Genomic DNA, 19,423 nt, shown 5'->3' with positions numbered 1-19,423 from the left:
TTCGAATAATGAGAAATAACTAGTAACTTTTTTAAAGAACGTTGGTTTAAAAATTTTTTGGGTATGAAAAATATCGAAAGTCATTTAAAATTGCCAAAAAGCTGCTAAATGAGATTCACTTTTTTTTTTCAACACCAGATACTAAGATGCTGCACTCGAGCGAAAATTCGTCATTAATTGTAAAATCAGTTTTGTTTTCTCGTACTCCAGTGTTATTTTGCTGATAAATTCTGGAATCAGTTGTTAAATTTCGATCTTCCACAAATGCAACGATCTATTGCGTCATTCACTTTCTTTTTATTTTGAAAGGCAATGCATACTTATTAACGAAATGAAATATCTTTGTTGATCAAATGATGAAACATTCATTTCATCTACTCTACAGTTTACTGAACAGAGTAAAAAAAAACATCACTGAACATCCTAAAGATTTTCTCAGTAATTATATTTCGATGAATTTCTTTAATAAATATTATAAGCTCACATATAGGCCTTCATGACTTTCGAGTCTTGATATTCAGGGCCAGCAGCATTTACCGTGTGTGTATCCTGACCAGGCAGTCAATATTTACATTATCAAACAAATTGTGTTAAAGCAGCTTGTGTTTAAGCAGTATATTTGTGACACTGCAGTAAATAAACGGTATGGTGGAAGGAAAAGCAATGTATCGAAGGTCTTATTTGTAAGCACTTATAAGCCATTCTGTATTTCGATAAACATAGTATTACAATACTGATTTCATCGCTTGCAAAAGTTTTGGTATGACATGAAAACGACCTAGATAATTTTGTGGATCTGCGCATTCTTTAATCAGGGATGATAGATTTGTTCTCGCATCCAGATCTTTTGGAATGTCATGTAGAAGGCCTTTTTTTGAATAATAAGCATTCGGAACCAATAAACCCTTGCAAATGGCATAATAGTTGTGATCGGATAAGTCATGATTACAAAAGTCTTCGAAAGAAAAATTTAAACAATCGGAACAAAACTTTCCAGTGCTATGGTGCAACATTTCGGAATGGTCCTTGCCTAGAAAAAAAAAACAAAAAAAACTCATACACTAATATGTAAATTATAGAAAACATTTCATCACATAAAGCACAAGTAATTGCACTTTTGAAAAGAGCCGCTGAAATTGACATAAAACTGCAAAGGTAAGCTAACATTGAGATGTACAGACAAGCGAAAAAATCGTCTAGCACTTATGAAAATGCAGGGTGAGTTTCACAACTGCAAGACAGTCGTTTTTTAGAACAACGGTTTTTTTTTTTTAAATTTTAATTAGCAAAATCCTCCTTAAAAAAAGCTTAAACTACATAGCAACCTAACATAGCTTTACATAAATAGCAGAGAGGTGACTTGTGAGAGGTGCCGGATCTAGGGGGGGGGGGGAGCAAGTCGGGCCCTTGTCCTAGGCAGCAACTTTTAGGGGACAGCAAGTTAATCCTATTTGCTTATTTTAGTGTTTTTTGCGTTGAAACTCAAAAACAGGATAGTTAAGGACGACAGTTTCAAAATTTGCATCGGCTCGGATAAAATCGTAGATCCGGCATTTAAATAGAAGTTCACAAAACTAGATGAGTTCATATGAAGTTATATAACCTCAAACTGCACAAATAAACATCCGACTTATGTTACGCGTTTACTGGAAAAGATGTATGAAAGATTACTGCAGTTAAGACATAGCTAGAAATAAGGACGGATACAAGGGAGGGGCGATGGGTGCGATCGCCACTCCCTTGAAGGAACTTGTACTGGCAATTTTTTGACATTGAAACCCTAAAACGCAAGTGTAGGCTATTTTTGATAACGATAAGGAAAGGAGTGGGGTTCGAATCTCTCTCGCGGAAACTTTTCGGGACTGAAGTTTCAGAAAAGCAATTTTAGACTACCTTCGGAGATGTTATAGTGAGGAGGGGGGTTTCGAAGCATTCCAACGTAATTATTATGGAACTGACGTTCTTAAACGCAATTTTAGAACACCTCTTTCAATAGAAAAAGAGAGGAATAGGTCCAGGGACCTTTTTGGCTAAATCTCTATGTTATAGTAGATGCTGTAGACAAAGATGCAGCGGCAGTACCCCCACCCCTAAACACAAAACTTATATAAATCAGATATGCAATAAAAGGTAAGTTAAAAAATCTACCGCCCCCTCCTTGAAACGTTTCTGGATCGGTCCTTGGCTAGCTAGCGTACAAGCTAATTTATCTTTTGAAAATAAGGTCAACCTTCCCTTGTGCTTTCAAATGTTTTTACACACAAAAGCAATGGGCCCCTTTTATTATTTTTTCAAAATGTTGTGTCTAAATACATTTATTAAATGCACAATGAAGAAGTTTAAAGAAATACAATTAAATCATAAGCTTAAGGAATAACATTTGATTTACCTTTCCTTGCTTCAACACGATCTACGATTACAATGTTTTCCACATCAATAAGAAGAACAGTACCATCTGGTCTGACGGCGAAATTGTCCATATTCACATCTGTCATATACAAGGCAAAGTCTAAATTATTTTCAGTCAACATCTGGGATATCTGAAGCAACTGATATGCGACATCAACTCTTTGTTCCCAAGGAGAGTCTTCATAGTTTGCAAGGGATCTCCCGACATACTCTTCAATAATAATTCGACCACATGAACCATGATAATAAGGAAAAGGCCAGCCTTCTATTTGAGGAAAAGCCTGTAGAAAATTATAGAAGAATCACCCAAAATTATCGAAAGAAACATTAAGATACAGATCAGACTAATATCAATATAAAATTTAAATTGACTAGCAACCTAAACACAAAATTACGACGCTGAAAGAAATAACTTCGAATTGAATACAATGAAGATCATTTTGTTCGCAGCAGTAATTCGAGGATTTTAGATCATTTCCCTCTACTGAAATATTTAGAGATCAAAACTGAAGTTTAATAAATTTCGGTATTGATCATGATCAAATGAAAAACTGCAATCGGAGCTTACGAAGAACTTCTGTTACTGCTAGATTTTTAGCAGGTTCTCTAAGATACATTAATTTTGTTATTTCCGTGTCAGGATCTGCATTTTGTCTAGTTTTCTTTGATAAATTATTGCTTTTGGGGAAAGTGGTCAAATTCTGCGCACTTAACTTCCCGCCGTTGTAATACCTTAAATATAACCACGACTTGTCTGATTTTTTCAGCATGTGAAACAATATACATTCAAAACCTGCTACACAAAGCATCGGAGCAATTTTGTTCTTTAAATTTAATTTAGAAAATAAAACTGAAAACTTGCTGTGCTCAGAATTACCCTACCCAATTGAGCAACTCATCTGCCAGTGCGAACTTAAATGTATTAGAAATTACTGACATAAAAATGCCAGACTTTACTCTAGGCGGCTAACACATAGAACGTATTTTATCATATTACAAATTATAAGGCTTATTCAAATTATTCTTCGTCTACCTCATCAGTTCCATGTGTTTCTTTTAACAATATAGCTAACTTCTGGTTGTTTTAGAGTATAAGTTTCAGGGATATTTGATTCATCTGTGACTGGGGCTCTTGAGGTATTACATCTTAAGAATTTTCTATCTTTTTTAGTTTCAAGGACTTAGGAGGCTGGCGCACTTAAAAAGGGAGGGGAGGGGGGTCAAAAGAGGTACGGGATAAGACAGGTTAAGTGAGTATAGCCCCTTAAGTTGACTTTTTTTTTTTTTAATTGTAACTTTAACGTGTCCTCATCATTGATTACATGGCCTTCTCTACAACAACATCAGGACAAATGTTCACACGGTAGCAGGGCCATACCCTCGGTCAGGGCCTGATTACCCAAAAGGCTCGGGATGCTTGAGTTTCGCCTCAGGAATTTTAGGTGGCGCAGATATGACTAAAACTGCTTAAAAATTCCAGTTTCTATTTTTAGCTGCTTTTTTTTAAAGATATTGCAAACATTTGAACTTGCTAACAAAAATGTTTGAAAAAGTTAAATAATTATCGAAATACATTTGATAAAATGTAGCCACAAGCTAGATCTTCAGATGTTGGCTTTGACTCAACTTTGTTACAATGTACTCTTTTATGCCATTTAATTTCCTTTGTGAAGTGTCAAATATGATTCAACATGTTACTACCCACATTCTCTGAGAATTCAAGCTCAACATATGTAAGAAACAAACTTCTGTCAGTCAGTAAGGTGAAATTAACTTAAATTCTGAATTATGCTGGCTCTTTAGCGTTAGTCAGTGTTGTATCAATGTGCATAGAATGTTTAAAAAAAATTTCCCAAACAAAAAGTTGGGGGCCCAAAAATGAGACCAAAATTTCCCTAACTTCAGAGGTTAATCGGGCCCTGCCGTCGGGGTGGCATTAGCAGGGGTGTGTACGACTAAGGGGGGGGGGACATCACTTACATACATTTCAAAAAGAGGGGGGATCTATGTAGGACATAAGGGTAAACAATATGGAGGGGGGGGGCAAACTTTCAGTGCCTCTGGGCATTAAGAGGCAATGCCCTACCTTTTGTGACTGATGCCTTACTTTTAAAATTGCATATATGTAGTGATTGCAATACCGGTATACCGAATAAGGGTATTTCGAGCAATTTTGCAATTTCGTAATACCGGTTTTGCTGAGGTAAAATACCGGTATTTTCGGTATTAGCTGAAAATAATAAATATAGTTTTAATTAAAAAAATTTCAATTTAACTTATGAAATATCTCAGGGGTCGATCCAGGTTTTATTTTTTGGGTCCCCATTTTGTGAAAAAGCAAAATATTTTTGTGAATTTTCTTTATTTTTGTGAAAAAGCAAAATATTTTTGTGAATTTTCTTTATTTTTGTAAAAAAGAACTTCTTGTGATTTTTTTCTTGGAAAAGATTATATAAAAGTATTTTTAGCTGTCGTATCGTTATAGAAAAGCATTAGACAGGTTTCAGGGGGTGATTGCAAGTTCTTGAAGAATACCTGAAAGCTGTCTAGAGAAAATGCGTTGGGGGAGGGGGGAAGTAAGACCCTTAACATTTTAATTGTAATTTGATACACATTACATTCATTGTTTTTTACAAATATACATATGCAAGGCACACTTTCTTAAGGTGAAACACAACAGATTAACCTGTTTGCCCCTCTCAAATACTTTTAGATCAATGAAAATTGCACATGCTGCTGAACGTAATGATAACTCCCAATAAATACAATATGAACAGACTTAAAGATATCACATATTTCTTAACACAGAAGAATGTATGTGTTTGAAAAACTTAAAAGTAATTAAAACCCAAAATAATACTGCGCCAGCATTCAGCGTTTAATTTTTTGACATTTGACGTTCTTACAGAGTAGGTATTTCGTTTAAAACTTTGCAATTTAATGATGTTAATAAATATATAAAGAAATTTTATTTGTTTGCCACTTAACAAGGTACAGTCAACATCAAAAATGCGAAAAATTCATTTACCATGGCGCATGTAAGGAAACCAAGATCTTCGAAAGAAATAAAAATATAAAAACAGCATATAAAAGAATTTTATTTTTAGTAAAGTTATTTTAGAATTGGATTTCGAAACTCAATACAAATTAATACTAAATATATATTGCGTAATCAAAGTAAAATTTAGGATTTTCCTGAAAAGAACGGAATTTTGGTATTTTCAAAGATAAATGTTTTGAACTGAAATGTGGGATAAATACGTGGCATTCTTACCACAAGTTAGCAAATGTTTTTTCATTTCATTGTCATCTAAATTTACCCCCAAAAATCTAACTAGAGATTCAAAATTCTAAAAAATGGCCCATTGCTTCATGATTATAAGTACAAAATTTGAATAAACTTACCAATCAATTTTCTGGTTTTTTTTTTTGCTTCATTTCCAATCTCTTCATTTTCAGATTTTTGTATATTGACAGCCTCTCTGTGATTTTTGCTGCACTCATGTTTTTTTTAAAACTCTATAGGGTGACAGCTTTTCTTGATATCAACTCCAATATTTACTCAAGGTTTGTTCAAATCACTAACACTCATGAAAGATGAACATATTTTGCACAAAAAACCCTTGGCTGAATAACTATAGTAAAGCCAGCTATACACCTTTTCATAATTTGCAATGTACTTTTTATTTATTGCATGCTTCTTATTTCCATTTGTACTCCCAAATACAATGCTTGAATCATTATTTGATGGCTCAATCTCAATATCATCATCAATTGAAGTTGCTCCAGATTCATTTCCAGTATTTTCTGCTCAAAAATCGTTATACTTTCGCGAACTGCCTCACTGTCATTTGATGTACTATCTTTTACCGCATTTCCCGAGCCCTCCAAAACGGGAACATTTGCGTTACTGTTACTGCATGGTGAAGTGGTGGTAGCGATTTTATCGGGGTTGTTAATTGCTGACTTGAAGAAATTCACAATATTTTGGGACCGAACGTTCAAAGAGCGAAATTTTTTAACATAATACGCACAATTTCGGGAGGTACCTCCCGTTGCAGGACGTCCTCGTTTCATATTTTAATTTCTTGAAGAATAATTTTCAACGAACAAGCAATCTCTCCAAACTGAGATTATTGCGGCTATCTCCAGCGCTCCATTATCCGCTAAAATTATCCATTATCCGCTCCCACACAAATTATAATCGAATAGAATATCAATTTATTCTTTGATGCGCCTAAAAAATGTCCTCTTAAACACGCGAAGGCGCGAACAAGCTAACTACGAAAAATATCGTCTGCGCTCCTAGATCGCAGACGATCTGTTACAAAAGAAAAATTAATACCGAGAAAGAAAACGAACTGGAATAATATACAATTACCACATTTTTTTAATTTATCGTCTGCAGATTACGCGATTCCCGCCACTTTTTAATAAAATCCCACTCGATAAAACTTCCTTTACGTGCTGTTCCCGTTGCTCACCATTAGCGGACATGCGTTAAAAAATTGTGAAATTGCTCATCTGGAAGTTTCATATTTATTTTAAGAAGAGAGCAAGATTAAATAGAATGACCGACGATATTTTTCAGCTGGCATTGTATTTTATCAATAAAAGAAGGAATCTAGGAATTAAACTACAAAAAAAAATAATACCATTATTCTTTTGGTTTACTGTATGCTGTACGCTCAAACTAGCGTGACTTTGGAAGTTATCTTTTGCTCTTATAGACCGGGATCTGAAGGGGGTTGAGCATACATGGAAAGGCTGACGCAATATTATTTCTGATTATTGTTACAGGCACGATGGTGATTATGAAACCACATGTCGTCGCCCCCCTGGGTGGTCGACAACCCCGGGGGAGGGGGGAAGGCAGTGGGGGGAGCCGTTTGCTAAAACACTCATAACTCGCGAACTATTTGAGATAAAACACTGAAAAAAGTGGATATCGACGCAACAAAACAAGGGCTTCATAATAGCTAAATATGATTATGGACCTATCTTTGTTGGTTTCTGAGTAAAATTCCATTTTTCGCAAACAAGCAAAATTTTTGAATAAAATGCGCAAAACAAACTTTTTTTGACCAAAATAAATTCCAAATCAAAATTTTTTGATTATTTTTCCAAATGAAGTCCAAAATATCATTATTCAGTTTGTTAAAATCATTTAAGTACTGTTAACGCGTTGAAAAACAAAATGACAGTAGCAAGCTCGAACACGATTTGCATTATAGTTCAGGATCTGAAGGGGTATTTTGAGCATGCATGGAAGACCTGACGCAAAATTATTTCTGATTAATGACACAGGCACTATAGTGATTATGAAACCACATGTCTTCGCCCCCCTGGATGGTCGACAACCCCGGGGGAGGGGGAAGGCAGTGGGGGGAGCCGTTTGCTAAAACACTCATAACTCGCGAACTATTTGAAACAAAACACTGAAAAAAGTGGCAATCGACGCAACAAAACAAGGGCTTCATAAAAGCTAAATATGACTATGATCATATCTTTGTTAATTTCTGAGTAAAATTCTATTTTTCGCAAACAAGCAAAAAATTTGAATAAAATACGCATTTTTTTTTTCAAATTATCAAAATTATTTAACTGTTTAAGGAACCAATAAAATCTGAAATATCATTATTCAGTTTGTTTAAAATTACTTAAATATTATCAAAGCGTTGAAAAGTGAAATAAAAGCAAGCTCAAAAAGCATTTGAGGTAATTCACAAAAGGAAAAAAAAAACAAGTTTGCGGAATGTTCCTTAAAGACTCGATATAAACCAAAGTAAATTTTGTGGCTCTCCTGTTTTGGTGGTTATATTTCGTAATATTATCAAAACAATGTCCCAGTTAAGTAATTACTTAATTACTTAACCTTTAACGCATTATAGCTGCTTAGTATATGTCACAATGGGACTTTTTTTAAAAATTAAAACATGCAAGTTTGCAAGTACGAAGTAATTACGGAAAGAATAAATGATCAGGATAACCGTTTTGCAGATTTTACACCTGAGTTATGAAACATAGTGAGCGAGGCTATTGCCACATAAGCAGCATCAAAATTTCAGTGGAACGTTCAAAAAAATGTGAATAGTCTCTTATCCAGAGAAGTCCTGCAATGGCAATGTCTTCAATAGCGACTGCAAAACAGCAAAAGAAAACCAAAAAAACATTTAACCTGGGAAACGTTAGCTCAAAAGTGATGTTAGTACATCTAAAAATCATTCCCATACAATAAGCCCAATGCTAGGTTAGGTTCATCAGAATGGTTCACTGAAGCAAAGCGTGAGGTCCGATTTCGTGAATGTAATTGAAAATGATACTTCTTGCAGCAAAACTCTGGAAGAAGCACCCTATTTTAAGAACAAAGTTCAAGTTATCGATGGAATGAATAACTCTGGTCCATAATGTCCCAAACACTACTTTCAAATGTAGCAAAGATTTTGCAGGTCTCCAAATAAAAAATAATAAAATTTTCTCTCCAATTGTCAAACTACACGAGTGGACCTCAAACACGATCGGTACATCTCACTGTCGTTTTCATAACTTGAAAACCAGAAGTTCCGGAAAGTACATTACAATAATTTGTTGTCATTTCCATCAGAAATAAATATAATATCAGCTCTACCATGCTCCTGCAATTCTTTCCAACATGTGCTAAGAAGTATTGCTCAATACTGTACTATTGAATCAATTCCCCTGTACCTTAGCAGTACCTTTAGATGTAACCAAGTTTGGGTTTCACTTGAATGAAAATAAATTAATAAAGCCCCACACCTTATGATGCAGCCAGTGTTACCAGATAGTTTAATTCCACCCTGCGCAGGCAAAAGCTGTAAATAATCTTGTAATTGTTTTATTAATAATTCATCTTGCTGTAAATAATGTGCTTTTAAGGCTAAAGCAAAAATCCATAAACTACAAAATACTCGGAAGAGAACGATTCAATAGAACAATTACAAGTCAACAAAAAAGAGTATGATCCAGCTTTCAGAATTTCTGATATATTAATGCTTTATGTATGCATATTGATATTATACAATTATTTTTTTAATGCGCATTATTTTACTAATTTTATTTAATTAGTTTTCTTAGAACTCTAGTGTATAATTTTATATTTATATTTGTTTTCATAAAAGCTCAAGCTTCTCATTTTTTATATTGATTTAGTACATATTATTTCTTGTTTCATTGTTCTTTGTTGAGTAAATTATAAAAAGCAATATCCGCAAAATAGTACCCGCAATATTCTTTTGTGCAAATTGAAAACACAAATTAATAGAAATAAATTAAAATTATATTTGAATTTAAACTACTCTGGGCCTGGTTCCCTAGTTCCTCTCAAATTTAAAGCAGTATATAACAAAATTAAAGCCATAGTTAAATACTTTGCAATTAGAATAAGTTTGTAAATTGAAGAATGAATAGTTCCTCATAAGGATAATAAGGCTATTTTTTTCTCCTTAGCATACTGCCGTTTTGTTCAATGCGCTAACTTAGGCAAGTGCTTGCATTTTCTACTTCGCTTTTTAACGCTCACGTTGGTAATAATTAAGTAGTTTTAAACAAACTGAATAATGAAATTTCAGGTTTTATTGATTCCCTAAACGGTTAAATAATTTTAAAAAAGAACTTATCTTCGACAAAAAAGCTTTTTGTAATTTATTCAAAATTTTTGCATGGCTGCTAAAAAAAGGAATTTTAATTAAAAACCAACAAAGATAAGACAATAAACATATTTAGGTTTTTCAAGCCCTTGTTCTGTTGCATCTTTTGCCACTTTTTTCAGTGTTTTATTTCAAATAGTTCGCGAGTTATGAGTGTTTTAGCAAACGGCTCCCCCCACTGCTTTCCCCCCTCCCCCGGGGTTGTCGATCATCCAGGGGGGGGGACGAAGACATGTGGTTTCATGTTCACTATAGTGCCTGTGACATTAATCAGAAATAGTTTTGCGTCAAGTCTTCCATGCATGTTAAAAATACCCCTTCAGATCCTGAACTATAATGCAAATCGTGTTCGAGCTTGCTACTGTCATTTTGTTTTTCAAAGCGTTAACAGTACTTAAATGATTTTAACGAACTGAATAATGATATTTTGGACATTATTTGAAAAAAAAAATCAAACAATTTTGATTCGGAATTTATTTTGGTCAAAAAGTTTGTTTTGCGCATTTTATTCAAAAATTTTGCTTGTTTGCGAAAAATGGAATTTTACTCAGAAACCAACAAAGATAGGTCCATAACTATATTTAGCTTTTATGAAGCACTTATTTTGTTGCGTCGATTGCCACTTTTTTCAGTGTTTTATCTCAAATGGTTCGCGAGTTATGAGTGTTTTAGAAAACGGTTCCCCCACTGCTTTCCCCCTCCCCCGGGGTTGTCGACCACCCCGGGGGGCGACGACATGTGGTTTCATAATCACCATCGTGCCTGTAACAATAATCAGAAATAATATTGCGTCAGCCTTTCCATGTATGCTCAACCCCCTTCAGATCCTGGACTATTACGCGTACAGTCTACAAGAAAAATAGCAGGAAAGAAAAGATGAATAATGCATTTTAAACCAGCAATTCTCCGCAGGCACCGGTCCGCGAGAAAATTTGACCGGTCTTCGAAGAATTATACCCGTTTCCAATAAAATAAAATTTCCTTATTTTAATTTTATTCCTAATTTTATACGATATTTTATGCATTAATATATCCATTACTTTGCATACCTTTTGTGGTTTCTCTATAAGATTTATTCGCTTATGAAAATTTACGCAAATTAGCTGCGCTTATTTTTACATTCAAAGTGTGTAAGTTATTTAAAAAAAAATTTTACAATTAACTTTTGTAAGTTTATTTTAAGTAGAAGGGTTTTCTTTCTGGCATTTGTTTAAAAAAAAAAGGACAAAACAGATTAGTTTATTTTAGTGGAAAAAAAAAATATATATATATATAAAAATTTCTACCGGTCCGTGAAATTTTTTGACGAAGTTCTACCGGTCCGAGATTCAAAAAAAGATCAAGAAACGCTGCTTTAAACTAAAGAATATGAGAAAAAGTGGGTACCCCTGGCCTAATCACACCTTTTTTTTTTCATTAAATGCAATCGTGTCAAGTGAGCTTTCGAGAACGCACAGTATCAACTACAAACTACAGGGAATTTCGCCAATCGGTTGTTCGGCGTTTCCCGCGTAGTCACTCATACTCTAACAGGATTTAATTAATTGCCATACAATACGATTTGCATCAGCATGCGCCAGTATTCAATGCGAATTTCTATGCAATTGATTTAAAAAGGAAAATATAAGATTTTCGAGTGTTCTTTTTAACCTTCGTTCGGGAATAATTTTCAGAAATTTTGCTCGTCCGTTCTGTAAGATAACCCCCCAACTATGAACCTTAAACTTTTTCAAAATAAACTGAAGAAAATAGGAACAAATTGAAAAAACAGGTGAATATTTTGAAAAAATTAAAAAAAAAGAAAGAAAGATGAAAAAAGCTAGAAGATCTGCAACTGGCAAGGTTTCAATTTGCAACTACTTTTGAGAATTATAATTGCATAATTTGGCAAAATAATATGGATAAAGGAAGGATGCGTGCAACTAAGACACAATTGAAAGTTACAATGATTCAAAGGAATATTTAATTCAGAAGTATTTGGTCATTGAAGCAAATCAAACCAACAGAATATAGGCGATTAATTTGCCGTGGCGTGAAATGAGTCAGTCTTCAATTCGCACTCGTGGAACCGCAGAAAATCATCGAATCAATTCTTTATCACGTGCTCATTATTTTTCTTGGATTTTCGCTAGCCACCAATCACAAGCGTCCCTCTCTCGTCCCCCCCCCCCCTCTGACGCTCTCAAGCAAAAACACCTCACGCAGCAGGCAAAAAGATAAGATGGGGGAAGTGGGAAGAGGGGTAGGCTTCCGCGTAGATGCGTACACATTTGCGGTTAAAAAATATTGTGAAAAGGCTGCCTTTTTATAAATTTTTGTGAAGGGGCTGCTTTTACGACGCGTAATTTTGTGAATGGGGCCGCTTTTGCGATGGGGAATTTTGTGAATGGGGCCGCTTTTGCGACGCAGAATTTTGTGAAAGGGGCCGCTTTTGCCATGTGGAATTTTGTGAAGGGGCCGCAAAGCGGCCCCAATTTCGCGCTGGATTGACCCCTGTATCTACTTATGTTTTAAATGCACATTTCTTTTTCCATGATACAGAACCAAAACCAATATATTGATGTAAAAATTTGGCTTCAAAAACATGAACTAATAGAATATCATCAAAAAAAGTATTTTTTGCACCATGTTTTTATTTTTGTCATTTTCCTGATCATTCACTTTCCCTTTTGTGGAAGTTGATTTCGAGTGTAATTTTGAATGCATTTGTCTTATGAACAATTTATTCCAACCATCAATTGCAGTTATAATTTACGATTTCTTTTTTAATTACGTGTCTCAATTGAACTAAATTTTGACAAAAACTTTTCCTTGTTAGCATTACAAATGGTAATTTGTTGGCACCAGTATTGGTTTGTTGTGCTGTCTCGCTATTAGGCTTCATACTGGGCAAGATAATATTTAGAGATTATATAGTGAATTGAAAATTTGCATAGAGGAAAAGCATACATATGTTCCGTGAATCGAAAGATGTTTTCAGATAGTTACGTAATTATAATTGCAAAGAATTAGGAAAAGAAATCGAATAAGAAAAACCAACGAGATCACATTTAGTCAAGTTTATCGTAAATTTCAAACCAAAGGGCTAATAAAAAGCAAACACAAACCTCTCCTGCTCAAGAGAAAATGATGTTAATATTGGAAAAGTATCGTCTCTCAGAAATTACCACTAGCTTTAAAGAAAAACAATAATAGCAATACGCACAATACAAAACAAACACATACTCACACAAAAGTGTTTATCCAAAAAAAAAACATGCAACAGACCGAATTATTTGAAGATAAAAGACTTTTAGACAATTAGTGGAGGTGTATCACGCATTGTTAACAGTACCACTGACCTGCGTGAATTCAGGAAGAGTATTTTCAACTGCACGAAAGTTGAGTACTAAAATGAGTTCCAGGCGTGGAGACAATTCAATAGATGCATTATGTTTTTTTTATTCGTATTGATTTTGTATTATGACATTTGTTCCTCCATTTTAAATTTGTTCACAATACGTTTCAGTAATAATACAATTATTGTACAAAATTATGAAATGTGGCAACGAAACAATATGTTTTCAAGCAATTTTTAAGAAATTTCAAATACCGGTATTAATGGTATTAATACCGGTATTCCGGTATCACGTTTTAAAAATATCGAATATCGGTATTGAATTTTTGGTCCGGTATTGCAATCTCTACATACATGAAACAAAGGAGAAAATTCTGGAGGAAATTCTCAAAACCACCTTCCGATAAAACCAACAAATATTCTCTGAAATTGCATTTATTTATCTCTGGAGAAAAATCTCTGGTGAAGTCTGCTGAACCCCTAAAATCATTGAGAGGGGTCCACATTCTCATTTTTAGATCTCGCAGTTTCGAAAAAAATCCGTGGGAGGTCCCCCGTTCCTCTAACGTCAATACAATTGTGATTTAAGGATTTTAATGTCGAAAGGGAAAGCCTCTTTTTAGCTTCTAGCATCAGTAAAAGTGGTCTGAAATTGTGTTCATCAAAACAATTTCAAAAAAATCGGAGGAAATGTTCCGAACCCATTCTTTCTTCTTACGTCATCAAAGGAGGCCCACATTTGCGTTTTCGGCACTGTGATTTCAAAAAAATATTCGCGGGAGAGCCCCGAATCCTACTTTATGTAACATAATGGAAGATCGTCTAAAGTTGTTTTTTTGGAAATTCATTTTCAAAAAATTACCGAAGAAAAATCTCTGAACCCTATTTCTTCGCCTAACGTTACGAAACATGGCCTGCAAATGCGTTAATAACACTAATATATTTCAAAATATTTTCGTGGGAATGGCCCCAAAATTCTCTTTTCCCTAACATCACCAAAGATCGTCTATTGGAAATTTTGGAACTTCTATTTCAAAAATTCTGAGCGGGAGTTCCAAATCCCATCCTTCTTTTAACTTCAATCACAGATGTAACACCATTGTGTATTTTAGAATTTCAAATTCGAAAATTTTCCTTTTTGGGGGGAAAGCCCTAAACTACCTTTCACTACCACACTGTAAATAATAAATAAATAAATAATAATAATAATAAAAATATCGTTCCTGGAAAAATGATGGACAGCTAGTGTGCCTGATTTATGCCATTAACATGTCTGGCAAAGAAACAGAAAAGTGTCAGATAAAAGTCAGTAACCTTTCTGAAAATAATCTAGAATCTTCATGAAGAACTCGGAATGCTTTCCAAGAAAACTTAGATATATTTATAGTAACAGTTTGACACCTTTCTGGTTCACTTTGCAGACTCCTAGAGCAGTTTAAAAAACATGGCCGAAGCTAAGGCAAAAATTCAAGCAAGAACTGAACAGGTTATTTGCCTGCAACTCTTGCAAAACCATAGTATTCAGAAATTCATTTCGCCTTCGGTTTGGAGCTCCGTTAATCTGGTATGATCGTAACAGAACTGTAAGCGAAAAACATAGTAAAGAAGATAAACATATTTTCACACTGGTAGCTAAAAATATTTTTCAAAACAATGAAACACATAAATTCATGCAACTTGCTGCAATTGAGATAACTTTTAGCAAATAAACTTGTTTTCCACGGGAAAATAGTAAAACCTGTGATATCTCGGAATGTTGTAGGAAATAATCCCTGACATTTCAGAATTATTTTACAGTGTATCATCGAACATAGCATTAAATTGCGTTATTGAAAGTTCAATTTTGAACAATTTCTAGGGTACATTTCTTGAATTCCAACGTTTCCTTTGCCGGTACCAAAAGTAGTCCGAATGGACCGTTTAAGACTTAAATTTCGAAAAAGTTACCAGGAAGGACTTCTGAACTTCCCCTCCCCTAGAAACAGGCTCGTCATTTGGGTAATCAGGGGAGGGTTCAATTGACTCCCCCCTAGATTTCAAAAACATAACCTAATTAGATATTTTGCATGTATTTTATAGTTTTTATTTCCTAAAAAATGAATTGAGTATAGTATACCCTTTGCTCCCCCCCCCCTCCTTTGTCAACTTCCAAATGACGGGTCTGTCTAAAAACTTCAAAGACTATCTAAAATTGAGTTTTTAGGGCAATAATTTACTTATTTTTCCGAGGGATAACCCCATACTCCTGTTTTTTGGCATGAACATTGCTTTACGTTTTAAGTTCATTGCTAATTTTCTTTGTTTGCATTTTAAAATGGCGCAATACTTCTGACTTGTGTGCTCATATTCTAGTAATCACCTAGAGAGAATCCCCAAGCACCAGAGCAGCATATAATTGTGGAGAAACTCCAACTGTGCAACAACGTAAACCCCTGCAAGTTTGACTGAGAACCTGCATTGTCATAGCATGTATGTCACTCGAAGAGTAGCTCTTTTTTTATTTAATACACAAATAGTTGAAGAAAATGGCGAGGGGAAGAGAATCGAGTAATCATGGTCAAATCGTCATTTAACAAAACTATAAAAAGAAAACCGTAATTGTTGTCCACAATATGTAAATGTTAGGTACAAGTAAATATCATGCAAATGTGCTTACCATTTTTGTGTATGTTATAACATGAAGGTGTCAAATTCGAACAGTAGTTAAAAATCACAAACTGAAATAGGCTCCACATTACAAAGAAAAATGCTAACGTATGCATTAATTAGCATCACGTGTTGTCAATGTAAAAAATTGCGCTTTTGAAAACACAACACTTGTCGTTTTAGATAAAGGCAGCGTGGCAGATTGCTAGTTTCAATGAGCCCCCACGCCTAAATATTGTGAAAACTCTCTCAAAACCAAATGCCCCCTCCTACCCCAAAAGTAAAAAAAATACCCGTCAAAACACCCCCCCCCCTCCTAAAATTTTCAATGGCACAGTCTGCACTATGAGACCCCTTCCCCCAGGTGGGCACTTATATCAGATATCATGAAAAGTTCAATTTTATTTTTTTGGTTGGATTTTTTTTTTCTTTTTCTCTCCAAGTGGAGCATTTTTTATCGGTCTCTCAGTGCCTTTTTGACTCTCGCGCCGTCGTGCACCGCATAACCTTGCACATAGGGGCACCGTGGCCTTGATTAGCACCTTAATGTATGTGAAAACAAAATGACATAATAAGTGGTTTAAACCAAAAAAAAAAAAAAATCAGTCTTGGTTTTTTCCTTCTCCAGGTTAAAATCAGACAGACCTGTTTCAAGTGCTTCCTTCTTCCCACAAACAAGTACTTCTAAAACCCAAAAAATATTAAACTACCAGTTCTCGCTACTATAGCTCAAAGTAAAAAAATCCCGGATTTTTTTACAGTAATCAGTTAGCTCAGTTTTTAGCACAGAGGCGACTATTTATGTTATGCTCCTATCAACAATTGCAGATCTACGTCATTCCGGCAGAATTTAAATTCATTCACCAATATTGTCTTGTTGGTTTTCTTATATTTATTCTTATATAGGAAACTTTTTTTTCTAAAAATACTTTTCAACTTTTCTGCAGAAAATAAGAAACAGTTTTGATGATCAAAAGAAAAAGGTATAAATGCATTGTTATTCAAAGTCTGAATGGTATTACAGCAACAGTGTCATGTGATTTATTGAATTTAACTAAAATTTATTAATAATCATTTGAATAGAATTTGATTTAATACAGTACCTAGTAATTGCATTAAAGGTACAAAAATAATTTTAATTTTGATTGAATTACAATAAAAATATCTCTAAAAATTATTTTTCTTAAAAAAGCCGGCTTTTTTTAAGCGGTTTAAACCAAAAAAAGTTGGCTTATCTTTTTTGGCCCGGCTAAAATCAAACAGCCCTGTTTATAATGGACCTGGGTCATGTGTAACATGCGTGAATATCTTCTGCAAAAAAATCTTCTGGAGCACCCTTTAAAGTAACTTAAGTGCCTTACCTTTTTTCAATGCCTAGCTGTGGTCCTGCATGACAGAGTCCCCCTCTTCCAATTCAAAGTAGGCAATATTTTAATTTTTATGAAATAATAACGTGAGAGAAATATAAATTTCACACATAATAAGTTAATTCTTCCTTCTTTTAGCACGTGAATCAATCAATTTTATCATTTTTCAATCAATCATTAATATGAGATAGGGAGAAACAAAGGGTAATAAGTGGACATTTTCAAGTTTTGCGTAAAACACATTTGAAGATAAGGTTTTAGGTAGGCTTTCATTGAAATTTTTTTCTAAATCATGCAGTATAGCAGCACCTACCAGAGCTACTAGTACTATCTCTTGCCCCGAGACCAAGGGGAGGTTCACCTACTATTTGTACTGGTTATCTGAAAGTTTTTAATTTTGTCCCTTACATCCCTTCGCTTCTCACTGCCTCAATTTTGAATTCAGAAAAGTAGAGGCCCTTTATTTACGAGCCGCCTATGTTGTAAGTTAAGTTTTTCGCAAAAGTAGATGAAGCAGTTTTAGAGTTTTTCAAACATGATTAAAAGATCTGAAAACTGGTAGTAAACAATGTAATGATCACAATGAGTGATAATTTAAACATGGAAATAAATGGAGAACATTCGGGCAGAGTTAACAAAATATGAGATTGACATAACCGCAATCATATTAGCAAAGTCTACTCAGAGGTACCTCGATGGCAGGTCACAGGAGGACAATTCGGAAGGTTTGTAGGCAACATGGCAATATTTCCAATTAATTGTTTTGTTTTTAATTGTTACAAATTTATTTAACAATCTCCAGTCTCTGCTTAGATGTAGCTAGAAGCATGCACACTTTTTATTACAAGGAGTTTCATTTAATAAATTAAGAACTTCATCCCTTCCAAAAATTTAAGCTCGGGTGCTACCAAGAGATACCTACTTGAAAGATATGAAGACGGAGTTCTTACAGTACTGATAAGCTTACCTGCAGAATAATAACTTCTGGATTAATTAATATGCCATACATCATTTCACCAATTTTATGGATTTTTGGATCTTCCAGTTGATTATCATCATCTACATTTAATTTTGAGAAAATGAAAGAAAGAAGTCGTTCAGAAGGACATCGAGATAAATCTGTCGAACTCTTAAAAGAATCCAAAATGCTTACGAAATTTATTTTGTCACTTTTTGACACTGAATTCTTAATCAATAACTTTATTGCATCGCTTATTTTGCAAAGTTCGCCAAGTTTTGTCTCTTTACATAAAAAAGCATCAGCATCTTTAATTTCCCAGTCATGAGCGAGTTTTTTCAAAATAACTTTTTCTCCTTTAAATTTACCCGAATATACATTTTTTTGATTTAAAAACTGTAGATACTTCAGTTTGCTCATTCCTAATAATGAAATTTCTCCATGATAAAATTGAGGGCACAAGTTCCTTCCGTAGCATGCAGGACACAATGCTTCATTTGTAAATTCGTCGTCTGAAGGATTTAAACGACTATGAAATAAAGGTTTTAGAGAAAATATAATAATAATTATCACAGCAGAGAGCAACAGAAGTCTCTTTTTACCCATCTGAAATTTTACTAGTCAAGAATACTCGCATATTTATTTGTCATTTCGTCCACCGCACATGTAACAGGATGTTTGTAAACAAAGCGCCGTAGGAATAAGATTAGAGAAACTAATCCTGCTTCCCGTGGACGTATATTAGAAAATGGACCAGAAGAAGGACGTTGTTAAACTGCCTTCACGAACAATAGAAAGATATCTCGCCAGGTCTCTATTTGGCGTGGTTTATCGCGCACTTGGCAACTAAATTGTTTCTCTGAAAAATGAAAAATTTTCTTCTGAACTGCCATTGCCAAAATATTTTCAAATAAGGTAAATTCTTATGAACTGTAAAGGCAAAGCTAGATTTACAAATACAAACTCTCATTTCGTTTATATGCGTGTGCAAATGGAAATTAATACATGTACCAACGTTATTTCTTCCTTATTCGGAACT

The 19,423-nt window shown here is 34.3% G+C and overlaps 1 protein-coding gene across 1 annotated transcript; it reads right to left on the bottom strand.

Moving 5' to 3' along the window:
• Positions 1 to 485: 485 nt before the first annotated feature.
• Positions 486 to 19,039, bottom strand: LOC129233966 (divergent protein kinase domain 2A-like). The gene is made up of 3 exons (XM_054867876.1): positions 18,394 to 19,039; positions 2,390 to 2,690; positions 486 to 1,030 (listed from the first exon to the last, which is right to left on the bottom strand). The coding sequence occupies exons 1-3, from the start codon at positions 18,988 to 18,990 to the stop codon at positions 726 to 728; spliced, it is 1,203 nt and encodes a 400-aa protein (XP_054723851.1). The 5' UTR covers positions 18,991 to 19,039; the 3' UTR covers positions 486 to 725.
• Positions 19,040 to 19,423: the final 384 nt, after the last annotated feature.

The sequence above is a fragment of the Uloborus diversus genome, unplaced genomic scaffold, assembly GCF_026930045.1.
Source record: "Uloborus diversus isolate 005 unplaced genomic scaffold, Udiv.v.3.1 scaffold_843, whole genome shotgun sequence".
NCBI lineage: Eukaryota > Metazoa > Arthropoda > Arachnida > Araneae > Uloboridae > Uloborus > Uloborus diversus.
This window is presented reverse-complemented; position numbering and strand designations above follow the sequence as displayed.

Coding starts and splice junctions, on each gene's coding strand:
- LOC129233966 (XM_054867876.1), bottom strand. CDS start 18,990: ATGGGTAAAAAGAGACTTCTGTTGCTCTCTGCTGTGATAATTATTATT. Junction 2,691..18,393: donor CAGAAGTTATTATTCTGCAG/GTAAGCTTATCA, acceptor AATTTTCTACAG/GCTTTTCCTCAAATAGAAGG. Junction 1,031..2,389: donor TCGTGTTGAAGCAAGGAAAG/GTAAATCAAATG, acceptor TTTTTTTTCTAG/GCAAGGACCATTCCGAAATG.